We start from the raw sequence: 16,364 nt of genomic DNA on the forward strand, positions 1-16,364 counted from the left end.
AATGTCATCTGAGTTAAGTTATGTCAATAATATATATCCTTGATATATGATGAGGAAGGCACTTCACCTCTGTAGTATTCTCCCCCCCCCCCCAGATCAAATCCCGGTCTAACCATGAGAAAAACATCAAACAATTGAGGAGTAGTTGACAGAATATCTGATGCAGTCTTTCAGACTATCAAAGTCCCGAAAATCACAGCAAGACTGAGAAGCTACCATAAATTAGAAGAAACTAGGAGATGACATCTAAATGTGATGTGGTTTTTAGATTAGATCCCAGGACGGAAAAGGGACATTGTGAAAAAAAAACTAGTGTAATCTAAATAAAGCCTGGAATTCAGTTAATAGTGATGTGCCAATATTAGTTTCTCAGTTTTGACAGAAACACTATGTTTATATAAAATGTTCACATTAGGGGAAATTAGGTGAAGAGTATATGGGAATTTTTCTGTACATCTAAAAATATTCAAAATAAAAATTTTATTAAAGCGTAAAAGAAGCAGCATATTTTTTTAAGATTTTATTTATTCATCAGAGAGAGAATGAGAGAACAAGCAGGGGGAGCAGCAAGCAGAGGGAGAAGCAGGCACCCCCCTGAGCAAGGAGCCTGATGCGGGATTCGATCCCAGGACCCTGGAATCATGACCTGAGCCGAAGGCAGACGCTTAACCAACTGAGCCACCCAGGTGCCCCCAAACTCCATTATTATTCTAATAGCTATGGTGTTCACTATCCTGAATAGTCTGGATTAATAATTATAGGGCTGGCGTAATAGTAGCTTTGACTCCTTTCCTTTATACTTCATTTCCTTTTCTTAACTTTCAGCCGTGCCACTGAGTGTCTGGGCGTAGTGTGTCTCTTTGGCACTCCTTTGGGGCCATGACACTGGGACTCTGCCTTCCTGCTGCAAGTCCTTCAACCGTGGGTGAAGCTCTATTACTATGGTGTGCGTGTGAGTGGGACCCATCCCCTGAACCAGCTTCTACTTATCAGAACACACTGCCTGCAAGCATGGCTCACATCCTTCTCTCTTGTGGCTGCTGCGGCCTCACGTCATGCGAGAAAATGAGCAGCCATTTGAGGAAACACCCCTAAGGAGGACCTGCTATACCCCGAATGCCAGCAAACATCTCACTTCCCTTCACACTGCCAGTTCTGCCTTTGCTTCTGGTTCACTCGGTACTAGAAGACTGGGCTGCTCAGTTTGCTTCCAGCATACCCTGTGCCCCTTTGTACGTCTCCTCATGTCCCCTACACTCTTTGATTCCTCTCTCATTGACTCACTAGGATGCCAACTTGTGTGTCCATCCTCCGCCTCCCCAGACCTGAGCCAGCGATGAGGGAGAAGGAACGAGAATGCTGGGCAGCAGCAATGGAGGCTGGCTGCAGAACCTGGTGAAATGGGAGGGATGAAGAAGCAAGGAGAGGTTCCAGAAACTCTTGGTCTGCCTGAAATAGTTTCCCGCTATGAGGAAACATTGTGCTAGGATAACCCAGAGATAGATACCCCAGCTGGCCAGGGGCCCCTAAAAAAGGACAGGTTGCTGGGTGGTTGTATAACCTTAAGAACACACCTGTTATCACCCAGTGAATCCGCCAGGAGTCAGGGGGACACTGCAAACACCATGAAATTCAAGTTTCCCAGCTCCCCAGCCCAGCCCACCCCACCCTAGCCCAGCCACTCCTCAGCCTCATCTCTTTAGACTCTTCATTTCTACAAGCTCTTCCTTCCAGTTTGGCCACTGGCTGGGCCCACAACTAGCCTGGACTCATCGATCTGTCAATATCATGAATGACCCTGTCCCCAAAAAGAAAAAGCAGGCTACCATTCTAGATTAAGAGAAACTAAAGAGATATGATAACTAAATGTAAGTCATTATCCTTAGTTGGAATCTTGACTGAGGGAAAAAACTACAAAACTACAAAAGGACATTATTGGGGCAACTGAAAAACATCTGAGTATAGATAACTGGATCCTGCTATTGTTATCAATGTTAAATTTCTTGAGTGTGACAATATAGTATCATGGTTATGTAGGAGAATTGCCTTATCGCCTTGCTCCTTTGAAATAGATTCTGAAATATTTGGGAGTGGTGTGTCGTGATGTCTGTCTGCAACATACTTTCAAATGACTCAGTAAAGTGTCTAAGTGTTAGTGTATGTATGTGTGTATAGGGAGGGCAGACGTGCCCAACTCTTAACAATTGGGACTTTAGATTATGGCTGTATGGCTGTTCATTATACTTTTCATCTTTTTTGTAAGTTTAAACTCTTTCAAGATAAAAATTTGGAGGAAAAATATTCTATCAGTCTTTGTCCGTATTCCAAGGCAATCACCTCCTCTATGAAGCCTGCTGCTTGGCCCCAATCTGAGGGAACAGCTCCCTCTTCCATCCTCCCAGAGCCCATGGTTTTGCCTGTTACATCATGGAGTCCAAGCTGTCCTGGAGTGCCACAGTCCCTCTCCTTGGGTTGTGAGCACCTGGAGCTCAGTGACTGCAGGGAATCAGGAGAAGGAGAGGGTGAAAAGCAAGACTTGCCATAGCCAAGCTTAGTCTAGCAGCAACCCTCTTGCCTCTGACCTGTGCTCTGAGTCCCCAAGTAATGGCCCTCCCTGCTCCTTTGGGGTCCTACCCTCCCAGACAGAAAGAGAGACCAATTCCAGAGTAGGGGGATTTATTTCAATGTTGTCTCAGGGTCTAATTAGGGAAGCAGACCAGTCTGAGTGGGTGTATTAGGGTTAGGGTTCTCCTGAGGAACAGAACCAACAGGATGTATATAGATGAAGAGAGGGGTGGGAAGAGCGAGGGTTTGGGGGAGGAAGAGGGAAAGAGAAAAAGATTTTAAGGAATTGACTTCCATGATTGTAGAGGCTTGGCAAGTTCAAAATCGTCAGCATAGGCCAGCAGGGTGGAGATCCAAGGAAGAGCTCCAGAGAAGAGTCCAAATGTGGTCTGTTGGCAGAATTCCCTCTCCTGAGGAGGTCAGTCTTCCCATTAAGACCTTCATTTGGTTGGATGAGGCCATCCACGCTATGAAGGGTAATCTGCTTTACTCAAAGTCCACTGATTTAAATATTCATTTCATCTGAAAACATCTTCACAAAAACATTCAGAATAACGTTTGACCAAATACATGGGCACTGTGGACTAGCCAAGTTGACATATAAAATTAAACATCAACAGCCATTCCGTGTCAACTTGGCACCCATACATATCTCCTTAAACCATACTTAGTCTCCAAATACAGACAATAATAAGGTAATAATTCCACCTAACTTGATATGACTACCCTGTATACAATTGAAAATGCACTAACCCTTTCCCTAGAAGAGGATGCAAAGTTTGTGGGCAATGTTTACTCTTCTCCTTGCTATCCCATAACTTAAATACAATGCTATAAAGTTAACAATACTATGATATATATGATATGAAGTCAAAACATCTTATGTTACATAAGGGAATAATAGAGGAAAGAAAACAAAGATATTAAATACACACACACACACACACACCACAAAATAAGGAAGAAATCCTCATGACAATTACAGCCCTTATTTTCTGTAACTGATCACGTGGTTGTAGCTGGTATTTATAATTACTTTTTCCTATTGCCCATTTCATATTCCCTTTGTCCTTGTCTGTTTGTGCTTCTTTACCTGGTAGGATGCCCTGGACCTTCATTCATGGAGGATCAAGGTCATTAGCATCCTGCCTGAATTTGATTGTTGTAATTTTCCACTGACTTTAATGACAGGGCATGGTAATACTAAGAGACACCCTTAAGGGATCTCCTATACTCCAGACATACTCTTCCTTACCTCCATCGTGATGTTCAAGGGGTATGTTTTTACCCCATCCTCTCACAACTAACTCTGTCTAAAGCTACTTGGCCATCTTGAAATCTTTCTCAGGTCCTGATTCTGGGTCATGCTCAGGACTTCTCTGGATATTTCTTTCTGTTCAGACCATTTCCTATGGTCCTATGTCTACATATACCTGGCAGGAGGAGCTTGAGGTGACGTCAGCTGGAGCTGCCCTTTGGCATAATTTTTTCTGAATAGTCCCTAATCAGTGGCGTTTACTCTTGACCCTCTGCTTATCAGAGGGCTAAACTCACAGACATTTTAAGCTTAAAACAAACATTTACAAAGCTGAACTTTGCCTATTTAATGACAAACACACAAACATCCACAACTCTAAACATTGTATTTTGTCATTAGTTTGTTTTATCAAATGAGTGTGAGAGTTTCCCTTCTCTGCTAAAGGCAAGCATTGAAATAATACACATACATTTTGGAAGAGGTTTCCAGGGGTGTGTATTACACCCTATTAACTGAGCATTAAGGGGACTCCAGGTGTATCTGCCTTGGACCTTACCTGGAGAGTACCCTGCGTGCTGATAGTGCTGAGGGGACACTGCTACCCCACCACCGGCGAAGGTGAGTGAATACTGAATGTGAGAAATATCAACAGAAGGAAAACCTTCAAGTCTTGGGAAGAGCCTGGTTGAGGGGAGGGAGTTGGGGAGGGAAAGAGGTTCTGGCAACCCAAAATAGAGAGGCAGCGCCTTGGCAATTTGATTACCCTTTCAAAATAGTAGGCCCAATCCTTGGTGCAAGAAGCAGAAAATACTTTAAAAAGTACATATTCGTTTGAAAAAAATTGAAGAGATGAATAAAAATAAGCATATGGTTTGATATCCTGATTTTTAAGGGTTTACTGTAGCAAATATTCTTTGAAAAAACAGAATTTGAAGGTCAGAAAATTAGATTTAAGGGTTGAGAATCTTGTCCCATATTTTTCTCTTTCGAAGTTGATATGGTCAATTAGAACCTATAATTACTTTTCCTAGGTGAGGGCATCAGATCTTGGCACCTGTGTCGTATTTGTTGAAAGAAATTTCCGTGTAATAAGGCATTTGAGCTCCTGCTAGATCACTTACAGAAACAATGCCCAAAACAATTTTATAAAAAATTCTCTATTCCAAAGACCCTTATAAACTGGAATTTTCATCTTTTGTTTAAGCAAGAACCTTAGGGCAATTGGCGGTAGGCTTAAAAAAAGTCTTTGGAGGGCGCCTGGGTGGCTCAGTCCGTTGAGCGTCCATCTTGATTTCAGCTCAGGTCATGATCTCAGGGTGGTGAGATGAAGCCCCTCGTCAGGCTCCTGCTTGAGATTCTTTCTCTCTCTATCCCCGGCTTGTGCACATTCTCTCTCTCTCAAAAAAGAAAGAAATAAGGAAAGAAAGTCTATGGAATAGGGTGGACTTATGTGGTATCTGTCTCTGTCACTTGCCAATTGTATTCCTGTGGGCAATTTTTTGACCTCTCTAGGCCTCAACTTCCTTAGATGCAAAATGGGGATAATCTTAGGTCACTTTTAAGACGGTTACAGAGATTAAGTGCAATAACGCACACAAAGCTCTTGACGTGGTGTCTGGTACGTAGCAATTAACTGCTAAGTTGTGCTGTTGAAGCCGGGGACCCCACATTCGGTTATCACTGTATACTGAGAACAAAGCACAATGCCTGTAATATATAATAAGGCTCAGATGTAAACTGAAAGAAGGAAGGAAGGAGATTTATGGATTGCGCTAGCTTGGGGTGAATGGACAGAGGCGGGGACACTGTTTTTTACCTTCTCATACTTACCGCCTTCAAAGATTCCAATTACCTCAAAGAAACTTTGCTTAAATTTCCAAACTACTGGGGCATCCGCTTGGCTTACTTCGTAGAGCATGTGACTCTTGATTTCAGGGTCCTGAGTTTAGGCCCCATGTTGGGCAAGGAGCCCACTCAAAAAAAAAAAAGAAAATTTCTAAACCACTCCTCATACCAAACTGTTGTTAAAAAAAACCCCAAAATTTTAGTTAAAGACATTGGAGTCAAGAGACAGAAAGGGGGTGAGGATGCGGGTGCCTGACACCGCCCCTCCTTTTCCAGGAAAGGCCAAGCTCTTGTTTTGCTTGCTCATTCACTGCAGGGCAAAGCCTGGGTCTCCAGTTCTCATTCATGGGCAGAATTCAGTATTACAGTCACGTCGGGATCAAGGGCTCTTTTCAGCGCATTAGATTCTGAGCACGCACGGCAGCTTTTAGAATAATCCTTTGAGCTTTTTCTTCGTTTCACTGTCAATTATAGAAAAAAGCTGCTTGATACTTTAAAAATTCTGCAGAATTAAGAACATGATATTTAGCCACCTCCCCATTTTTTTTTTTAAGAAAATTCAATTGTTTCAAAACAAACAGAAGCCCTGTAGGGTTTGGAATAGTAAACGGTGTTATTCTTCTCTCTTCCCCAGCAACGCTCAGCACAGAGGGCTGCACAGGTGGGCTCCCGGAGGGCTTCGAGGTGGCTGGCCAAGGGCAGGATTTAACCTGCGCCATTTGACATTCAACACTTAACACTGAGGGCAGAGAAGACGAAGGGCATTCAGAGATGGGACAGGGCCAGGTCTAAAGGGGGAGGGCTGGGGCCTCGGAAGATGAGGGAATGATTAGCTTGACTGGGATTCAGGAACTGTGTGAGCCAGGAGGCAATTAGGAACTGATATGGACGGGAGCAAACACTGTGGCTCTCGGGGCAGTGGGGGTCTCTTAAGGGGGCTTCGTTCCAACAGAGTCTTTCAGGATGCTACCTCTTCTACAAAGCCCGTCCTGAAGTCCTGCCAGAACTCCCACTACACTTACATATCCCTCTTTTAGAAGACTTATGGGACTTCTAATGATTCATTAACTTCTGTGCATGTCTCATTTCCCTTGAAGGCAGAGGTGAAGGGCCGCTTCCCTCCCAGACTAGCTGCATAATTTGCAACAGCACCATGGGTGTTGAAATGAGATGAAACGTGCTAGGTGCCTCACACCATGCATGGCCTGAGACCTTGTATCTGGGTAGAGGAACAGCTTTTACAAGAGGGTGAGGGGAAGAGGAGGGCAGAAAGGAGACAGAATCTCAGCACACACTGTATTGGGAGTGAATTGGGTCCCACATCATCTCCGCTTCCATGTTCAACCCCAGAGCTGAGCGTTCCTCCAGTTTCAAAGTCAGCAGCCAGGACCTCGGAAACAGGGGAGAGATTTAAGGGTTGCTGAGAATGACCTTGTCAGACTCATTTAGATCCAGGCCTTCAGCTGGCCCTGTCTCTTGGGAGTCCCCATGCCTTTTGCCCGTCTCCGAGAGCTTACTGGTGATCCCTAGAGGGCAGGGCAACTGGGAGATAAAAGGAGCAAAAGCCCAGGCTGAACAAACTGAGTCCTTGTTAGCAGACTTGGGAACGGTCTGCTGAGAATGACCCCGACAGGTGGGCAGAGATGCCTCTTTTGGGTTGATTGGCTTAGTCTGGTTTCCTGAAAAACACTCTGAGCAAGAATTTTCATACAGGTAGTTTATTTTGGGATCAAAGCCCAAGGAACAGGAATGGAGGGGTGGGAAGATCAGGCAAGGAAGGAAGAACAGACAAAAGCAAACCAAGGGTGCAGTACTGAACTGATAAAGTTGGGCACCACCGTGGGCTCTATCCTCTCAGGAGCTATGCAGAATACGCCTTAGAACTGCGCACCAGAAGAATGGAAGAGGGGAGTATTTCTCCATCAGCTCGTTTCTGCCTCAAAGCTTGTCCCAAGAAGTGTTAGTTCTTTGACAATTTGTAGGTATGCACATGTGTCAGAATGGGCAGGGATTTTCCGCAGAGGTCCCTGGCTGCTGTGACAGGTAAGACTAGAGGCAAGACGACACCAGGTGCAGCCCAGGCAAGGTGCTCACAGGTAACACCTGTATGCAGTCGTTTGTCACAGCAAAGCTCGAACAAAAAGATGGGCTGGGAAGCTGTGAGGTCAGCCACAGGTGCAGTCTGATATAACTAACTGCAGATCAAATGTCCTTTCTGTGTCTTCCATAAATAGAGCTACATTTCCATTTAATTCTCAGTCCAAAGTCAGGACTTCCGGTTTTTCTAGGTGGAAACAGTAATTCCTCCTTTAATTAAATGCTTTCTTAGCAATGCATAACCCTCAGAGTGTAACCAGCAACCCAATATAATGATTTATGTTATGCCTGTGGCTGGGCGTACCGAGTGAGTATTCTGAAACGCAGCACTGAAGAAAGTACATTGGTTTGAGTTTGTCTGTAAAATAGGTACAGAGAATCAAGTGCATCCTGCCTTTGGGACCCTCGCATTCTTCAAGACTCTATGCGTCAGGAGCTGGGGATAAAGAAGAAATAGTAACTCTCAAGAAGCTCATGGAACGGAGCTGAGAAGTTCCTTTTAAAGCCCCACCAGGTCAGCGCTTCCCTCCCTTTTTCATCTGCGTTGCCCCTTTCCAATCAACGCTTCTGTAATTTGACGGAAACATAGCCGCTGTCACGAGTTTGTCCATAGTTTCCTTCTCTCCTTAGGCGGTTTTTCATCCTAGAAACTTGGCGCGGTCATCCTGATCTGTGGGCAATTGGCCCTGACGTTCTATTGTTCAAACTCTGGTAGCTGTGCTATTAAATTACTTTTTAAAATTCATAGGAGTAATTCTTTAAATGCATTTCATCCGATCAAAAGACAAATATAAAAACCACCCAACCAACTCCGATGAGTCCTTAAGTCAGCCAACATGCGCAGAAGCTGGAAGGAGCCTCATTTCTCACCAGGTTCCCTCAGTTCCTGGTGCGGCACCTGCTCCTCCCAGTCCGAGAGCCAGCCTTTCCAGAACGCGGCTGACGATGGAGATCAGCGCCTGGCAAGGGGTTAATCTCGGGCTGGGAGCCGGATTGGTGGTACCCTCTGCGGGAGGAGGGCGAGGCGGGACGCCGGAGGAGGAAGGAGAAAGCGCAGGAGCACTCCCCGCCCCGGCGACGCCCGCCGTCCGCCCCGCCCCGCGCAGCCAGACAGCTTGCACCCACTGTGTCTAGGCTCGGCGGCATCCGGTAGCCCAGGTAGGAAGCCGCAGCCGTGGGAACGTGTACAGGGGGCTTCGAGAAGGAAACGGCGGCAGCGCTCCCACTCGGCGGTCCAAGCCAGGAGTACCCGCGAAGGGTCAGGCTCAGGGGAACGCGCCAGCTGGGCCCTCCGCAGCCGGAACCCCTCCACCCATTTGGTTTGGGGTAAGAGGAGGGGTCCACATCTCTGCAGCGCGGGCGGGATGCGCCGACACCCCCTGCTCTGTTTGGTTTGGCCTTGCGCGGCCCCTTGGCCGCGTCGCCCGGATGCGGGTGGGTAATGCAGATTCCTATAGGTCTGGCCCTGCAGCTGCGGCCGGGGAAAGGGTGGGGAGATGGACGGATCCTGCCCAGATCCGTCTCAATCCCAGGTGGTCCTCACCCACCGCCTTCCTGGGCCTTCTACCCGCGCTCTGGGAGCCTGCCTGGCGTTTATTATTGGGCACAATGTGCTCCGCAGGAGGAGGCCCAGGCTGAACACGCAGCCAGCCGCGAGGCGCCCAGGGGAAACTCTCGGCACTCATCCTTCCCCGCCTCCGCATTTTACAGAAGACCACCCCGGCCCTCCAAAGGGAAGGAAGGGGCCCAAGGTCATTTCATAGTCGGAAGCCGAGCCGGTACCGAAGCCGGGCGTTCCAGCCGCAGGCTCGGCCCACCCCCTTCTTCACCGCATCTCCCTCCTCCTGCCCCACATCGCGTCCTCCTCGAACCCCTGCTGGGGAGTGTTCCTCCTCTGCCGCTGGGCCCTCGGGAAGGATGGGAGACGGTGGTTAGGCTGCCGGTCGAGCACGAGCTGCGCCTGCTGTTGCTGGAGGACCAGACAGGCAGCAGGACGGGGAGGAGAGCGGGGGGAGGGGTGCAGGGGAGGCGCCGCGGGGCCAGCCTGCGGCTGCTGAGGTGCTGTCAAGCCCCGGCCCGCCAAGCCGCCCGCGCGCACCGCGGGGCTTTGTCTGGGCGGCTTCGTCTCAGCCAATGGGAGCGCGGCTCGAGCCGAGCCTCCTGGCTCCCGCCTCCTGCCGGCGGGAAGGAAGGGCGGCGCTGCCATTGGCTGCGCGGCCGTCCGCGCGGTGTGGAGCGAGGTGGCGGCGCCGGCGCCTCGGGCTCCGTAGCGTTCTGCTTGAGTGCCCGAGCGTGCGGGAGAAGGTGTCCTGGCTGTCCGCCCGCAGCCGCCTCGGGGAGGGCTTGGCGCTGCGCGTGTCGTTGAGCTCTGCGCGTTTTTTCCAGCCAGTCGGCCAAAACCGGCCTCGAGTCAGCTGATGGGAGTCATGGGCTCGCCCTGCTTGGGGGGTAGTTGCAGAGGCACGTGTTTCATTACGGAGGGCAGCCTGCAGGCTTCCTGCTGTCACGATCCTTTATGACGCAGCATATGTCCTACTTTCTACCTGAGCTTTGGAGGCCGGCCTTTCATGGGTTTATATACACCCTGGCGGGCGTGGAAGCCGACCTTGGGAATTTGTGCAGCTTTCATATTCTCTCCATACACATGTGTACAGTGGCTGTTTCCTGGCAGACACCAGAGTAGGTATTTTGGAGGAGGCGGAAGTCAATGATGGAACACGCGGATCCTATCTGTGGGGAACTCACAGTGCAGGTGGGAGTCGGTGAATAGGGGCTGTGAATGTTTATAAACAGAAAGACCTCTAATACTACTTGCTTAGGTAAGTGCTGTGCTAAGTGCTGTTACAGAGGCACAGAAGGAAGGGATGGAATGGAAATGTAGGCGAGAGACTGAGTTTTTAAAGTTAGGACGTCAGGAAAGGCATCTTGGAGGAGTGTCCTTTGAATCAGGACTTGGTCATATGAACAAGTCAGATGTGGTATGGGATGAGCAAAACATGGAAACTGGAGAGTACAGGGCTTGTCGAGCCATGGTGTAGCAAATGGTAATGAGTAGATGAGAAAAGTACAGTGATTTGGAGGGGCCAGGTGAGGCCTGGCTTGTTTACCCAGATTTGAAATGTGGGAAGCACTTATAAATAGAATGACTCTTCAATTTCTCAGTTGTGCTGATATTATTATTTTTTTATATCTGCACCACAAATCTTGGAAATATCTTTGATTTTTCATTCTTGCGCATTCTCCATTAAGTTTGTCAGTTAAATCATATGGGGCTCTACCTTCAAAACGTAGCCAGACTTTGACCATTTCTAATTACCTTCCTAGTTTCCACAAGGGCTGGCAGCCCTTCTGTATATCTCCAGAGAGTGCCTTTTCACATTTCACTGGAGTTGTGCAGTGCACAACTGGGATTACTGCCGCAGCATATAAATGGTCTCTCTGCTTTTCTTCATCCTCGGTTTATTCTTAACCTGGTGAGATTTATTGTATTAAAACGTAAGTCTGATCATAGTATTCCTCTGCTGAAAACCCCCTTAAGTAACTCACATATTATGTGCCAACTATGTTGAGAGCACTGTTAGGTGTTGGGAGAATGACAGTGACCAAAGCAGACAAAACCCCCTGCTCTCAGAGTTTACATTCTAATGGGACTGAAAGATAACAAGTAATTTAAATAAGTACAATGTGTATACTGTTATAAGGTAGTAAGTCAAGGAAGGGGGGGGGAGTGGAAGTGGGGAAGGGGGAATAGAAAATGCCAGGGTGGGGGTGGGGTTGAGGGGGTAGCCAGGGAATGAGGGGGTAGCCAGGAAACATCTGAGTAAAAGACTGACGTGAGAGAAGGAGCCCTGTGGTTTGGGAAGGGGGAAGAATGTTCCAAGTAAGGGCAAAGTTTCCGAAGCAGGAGCTTACTTGTCATGTTCTAAGGATAGCAAGAAGGTGCTGTGAACGGGGGTGGGGGGGGGAGGACCCAAGATCATGGAGGGTCTTGGGGCCAATCTGTAGTGATTTGGGCTTTTCCTGCGAGCAAGAGTTTGGTGCAGGAGTGACACGATCTGAGTGGTATTTCACAGGATCATCCAGGCCTGTGTTGAGCCGTGTCTGAAGGTGGACAAAGGTGGAAGCCAGGAGCCAAGTCGGGTGGCGACTGCAGTAATCCTGGCAAGAAGTGAAGACGGCTTAGGCAAAGACGGTATCAGAGGGCTCTAGCTATATTGTGAAGGTGGGGTTAGGATGTGCTCACAGCTTGGCTGTGGAGTGTGCAAAAAACCAGAGGGATCGAGAATGAGGAAGGCGCAGAGAAGCAGATATTCAGTGCCATAGCACAAGCTCAATTTGGGACAGGTTATTATAAATTAGAATAGATAACCTATTAAATATTCCAGTGGAGATGTTGGATGGGCAGGTGGATATGTAAGTCTGAAGTTTGGAGGAGGAGGCAGGTAGGAGGTAAACATTTAGGAGCTGGCAGCATGTAAATCCTATTTGAAGCTCTGAGAACTCACCATGGGTGTGTGAAGAGCCCGCCGATGGAACCCTGAGACTCCCACCGTTCAGCGGTCTGACTTGAATTTGCTAGGCAAGCCCTATTATCCTAGGGATGGAATGCCTGCTTAACCTGGCAATTTTGACGGCTCTGGTAACACTTTTTCTGGGGCAGGACAGATGAGAAGTGGAGAGGAGGAGGCACGGGTTCCTGTTATCACTGCAAGATCTACAGCGTGGCATTCTCAGAAGATGGGGCGAGCTTAAGAATTAGTCATAATGCTCTGCAGAAAAAACCTGTTTCCGTGCATGTCAGCTGGTATTGTTTTGGCTGCAAGGAACAGAGACTTTAGGTTTATTTAAATCCCATGGAGAATAAAGACCTTGAGTGCCTTACAGAGCTGAAGGACAGGAGGGCAAATGGGTCTCAGAAGCAGCCCTGCCCTGAGGAGGCTCTGCTGTTGTGTTTCTCTTTTTTCTCTCTGTCCATCTCTCCTCCTTTCTGCCTGTGTGCCTGACTCTTCTCTCTGCAGGTCGGCTTTCTCCATCCTTTCTGGCTTCAGGCCCAGTGTGGCATGGCTGGGCGCTCCCCACTACTGAGCACTTGTCCCTGCCCCTTCCCCAGAGGCCAGTTTGCATTCTTCCACAGAGCCAGGGGACAGAATGATGGGTTCACTGTGTCCTCCAGTCCTCCATGGCCAGACGGCAGGTCTCACTGGCCAACTACAGCTGCGGAGGCCAAATCCTGTGGGCGAGAGACAGGTCTGAGAGGGCAGGAATCAGGTGAGCAGGACCCAAAAGATGACCACCTCAGAGAGTGTTGGTGCTGTGTTGTCTGAGGAGAGCTGGCATCACCTGAGTTTAATCAGGCGACTGGACTGTCTGTCACACTAACTGAAGTGTCTGCGTTAGGTTTGCCTTCGCTGAACTAGGCTGTACAGGTAAACCCTTGGCTTTTACTGAAGATCTGTCACACAGCTATGAGTCACCTCTGTATCTATGATAAAATGGTGGTGAGACCGTCGTCTACTATATCATTTAATGTTCCTCTATATAAGACTTTGGTTCCAGAATAGTCCTCTCTGTAAGGAATAATGGTCATCTTTTTTGAATTAGGGCTTTAACCCATGTCAGGTTTCCCTTTTGCATGGCCTTAAGGAAGCCCCTGTTAACTGTGCGGTTAGCCTGTGTAGCTGAGCTGGGCTGGAACTTTCAGGCAAGCCTATACTACGTAACCAGAAGGGAAATAGCCAAAGGATAATATATATCTATCTGGGTAGGGGTTTCAAACTCAAATGCCCGCAGAGTCCAGGAAGTTAACAAAGGGGACTGCGGTTAGGCTGAAGATAGAGAGTAAGTGTAAACCTTGTATTGAGTTCAGGCATAACTTAGCTGCCTAGTTACATTGCCTTTTAAAACACTAGGCTGGACAAACAGAAACAGCCAGGTAGGACACATTGGAGGCAGGCTGCCGGTTGTCAGACCTTCGAATCTCACACAGAAGCTCACTGGTTTTAAGCTCCTCAGTGTGGGGTCCCTACATAGGAACATTTCCTGCCTAAACCCTTCCTGCCCTCCTCAGTGGGATAGGGCCTTCCTTCCCCACTTGGTAGTGCCAAGGCTCATCGAGACTTCGCATCTAGAAACACATACGTTGTCTTTCCTGCCTAAGGCCTGCCTCCTGTGTTCCTGTTGCCTGCTGATGGCCTGCTTTTTCCAAGGATTTCAGTATGGGGAATGTCTGTCCCTTGCGAGAGAGACCTTGATCCTAGCCTACAGGAATGCAACCAGCTGCGTCCTCTGCGAGATAGTCCTGGCAGCATGCCACAAGGGAGCCCAGCACTGGGGCCAGGATGCACACACTGTTTTTTTGGAAAGAAGGTACATTCCACAGGTTATGCATGGTTGACACATTGAAAATGGAAGGGGGTGCCCTCGAGAGTAGACGCAGGTGTTCTTAGTGTTAGAAAAGTTTCTCCCTTGGGGTGCCTGGTGACTCAGTTAAGCATCTGCCTTCAGCTCAGGTCATGATCCTGGGGTCCTGGGATCGAGCCCCATGTCTGGCTCTCTGCTCAGCAGGGAGTCCGCTTCTCTCTCTCCCTCTGCCACTCCCCCTGCTTGTGCTCTCTCTCTCTTTCTCAAATAAAAAAATAAAATCTTTAAAAAGATAAGAGAGGAAAAAAAAAGTTTCTCCCAGATTCCAGATTGGCATGTGAGCATCTTGATTTCGTGACAGTATCTTCTAAATTTGGTCCCTGGCAGTCAAGTCCTCTGTGTCAAGTTTCCCTGGGGCAGCTGACTGAGTACAAGGCCCAGGAGACTGTCCCCCCCCCCCACCCCCAAAAGGTGCTCTGCCTTCTTGCAGCAGCCAGCTCTCACAGCCACCTCTGTTTCCAAACCCAAAGGCAAGTGAGGGCTTTTCAAGTTTGAGAACTTCATATTAACAGAGAAGAAAGCCCAGCACTAGGCATTAAGATGGCAAACATCCCCGAGGACTGCATGGGAATCCCACGGCCTATAGCACTGTTTGCTGTGGAAGAAGAAGCATAGTTTGGAAACTTAAAAAGGAAGAAGAGATCTAAAATCCTACCATTCTGTGTGTAAGAGATGACATCGCGAATAGTGCCTTTATTCAAAGGGCCAAGTTTTCATGTACTTTAAGCTATTTTTACTCCAGGACTTTCCGATATTGCTGACTTGAGGGACAATAAACTTGAAAGCAGCCCTCTGTGTGGAGATACCATGCCACAGACACTGAGCAGAAGGGATGAAGGGCTTTAATTACAGACTACTGGATTTGGAGTCCGCCCGTGGCCGTGACCTCAGACTCTGGTCCTGACGGAGAGGGAGAGGTGGAGATGCCTGTGCTCAGCCAGCTCAGGGGCTAGGGTGGGGACGAGGCCCCCAGGTGAAGACTGAGCCACGTGGGCTCGAGCCTTCTCTGAAGGGCCAGCGCGGGCTCCGTTTTGCTGTTGCCTGCCAAGTGCTTGCTACGGCAACTTCAGTGTTGGCCACAGGCCGACTTTCTACACACAGCTCATCACCACTCGCAGAGACTCACTGAATGCATCCTTTGTGTCAGGCTTCTTCTAGGCAGGAAGGATTCAGTGGTGAACAAGACTGACAAGGCCCCTGGCCCCACTGAGCTGATGATCTAGAAGGGGAGGATAAAGTAAAGAAACACGGTGCTTTTGGATCGAAGAGTGATCTTACAGAGAGCAATCTGTGTGTGCTGCATGGGGGATCTGGGACGGCCCCTCTGAAGTCCGAAGAGTCAGAAGGACTCAGCCACCTAGCGTGAGGGAAGAGCAAAGGCCAGGGCCCTGAGCCAGGAAAGAGCTTGGCACACACACAGAAGCTTTCAGAAGGTCAGTGTGGCCATAGAGCAGTGAGCAGAGGGGAAGGTGGTACCAGACAAGGCTGGGAAGGGAGGCAGAGGCCCACTCCCAACAGGCATGGAGAGGAGGCTTTTAGGCAAAGGAGTCACATAAGTTGACAGGTTTGGGTTTTTTTTTTTAAAGATTTTATTTATTTGAGAGAGAGAGGCAGAGAGAGAACATGAGCGGGGGTGGGGGGGAGTAGGCTCCCCGCTGAGCTGGGAGCCTGATGTGAGGTTCAATCCCAGGACCCTAAGATCATGACCTGAACCAGCGTTTAACCGACTGAGCCACCCAGGCGCCGCACTTGACCAGTATTACAAAGATCTTTCTGGCTGCAGTGCCGGGAATAGTGTGGTGAGTAGGGACAGGAGTGGAAGCAAGAGCCTGCTGCATAGTCCGGGAAAGATCACACTAGCCAAGGGATCCCTATTCGTTTTCCTTTCTTGAAGATTAAACAGATTAAACACCTCCCCCTGCCGCCCACAGAGAACCGTGCAGTGGCTAGCCAGGTGATGAATTGGCTCCAGACCTAGTGGCCCAGGTCACCAGTTAGGTGTGGGCGGCAGGACAAGGGCCGGGAGGAGCTGCCTCCCAGGCGCGACCTCCTTCTGGTAACAGTGCTATAGCAAAGCAGGTTCACCAGGAGAAGAGCGACGCTCCTCTGGCTGTGGTTGCCCTGCTCAGCTCCCTCCCAGCCTCCCCTTGCTTCCCCTGGGCCGAAGCTGATGCACACA

The 16,364-nt window shown here is 48.7% G+C and overlaps 1 protein-coding gene across 6 annotated transcripts in view; it reads left to right on the forward strand.

The window, feature by feature from the left end:
• The first annotated feature begins 4,233 nt into the window (after positions 1-4,233).
• BDH1 (3-hydroxybutyrate dehydrogenase 1) overlaps positions 4,234-16,364 on the forward strand; it is a 41,315-nt gene continuing 29,184 nt past the window's right edge. Inside the window, exon 1 of one of the 6 annotated variants that reach the window (XM_087861529.1) lies at positions 4,234-4,441. Coding sequence is in view for 2 of the 6 variants with exons in the window: in XM_087861527.1 (XP_087717653.1) it covers positions 10,333-10,444 (112 nt within the window). In the remaining 4 variants the exon portion in view is untranslated. The other 5 variants (XM_045812624.2, XM_045812622.2, XM_087861527.1 and 2 more) reach the window with 5 other exon arrangements.

This window comes from Ursus americanus, chromosome 4, assembly GCF_024610735.1.
Source record: "Ursus americanus isolate L20-20 chromosome 4, mUrsAme1.1.p, whole genome shotgun sequence".
Lineage (NCBI taxonomy): Eukaryota > Metazoa > Chordata > Mammalia > Carnivora > Ursidae > Ursus > Ursus americanus.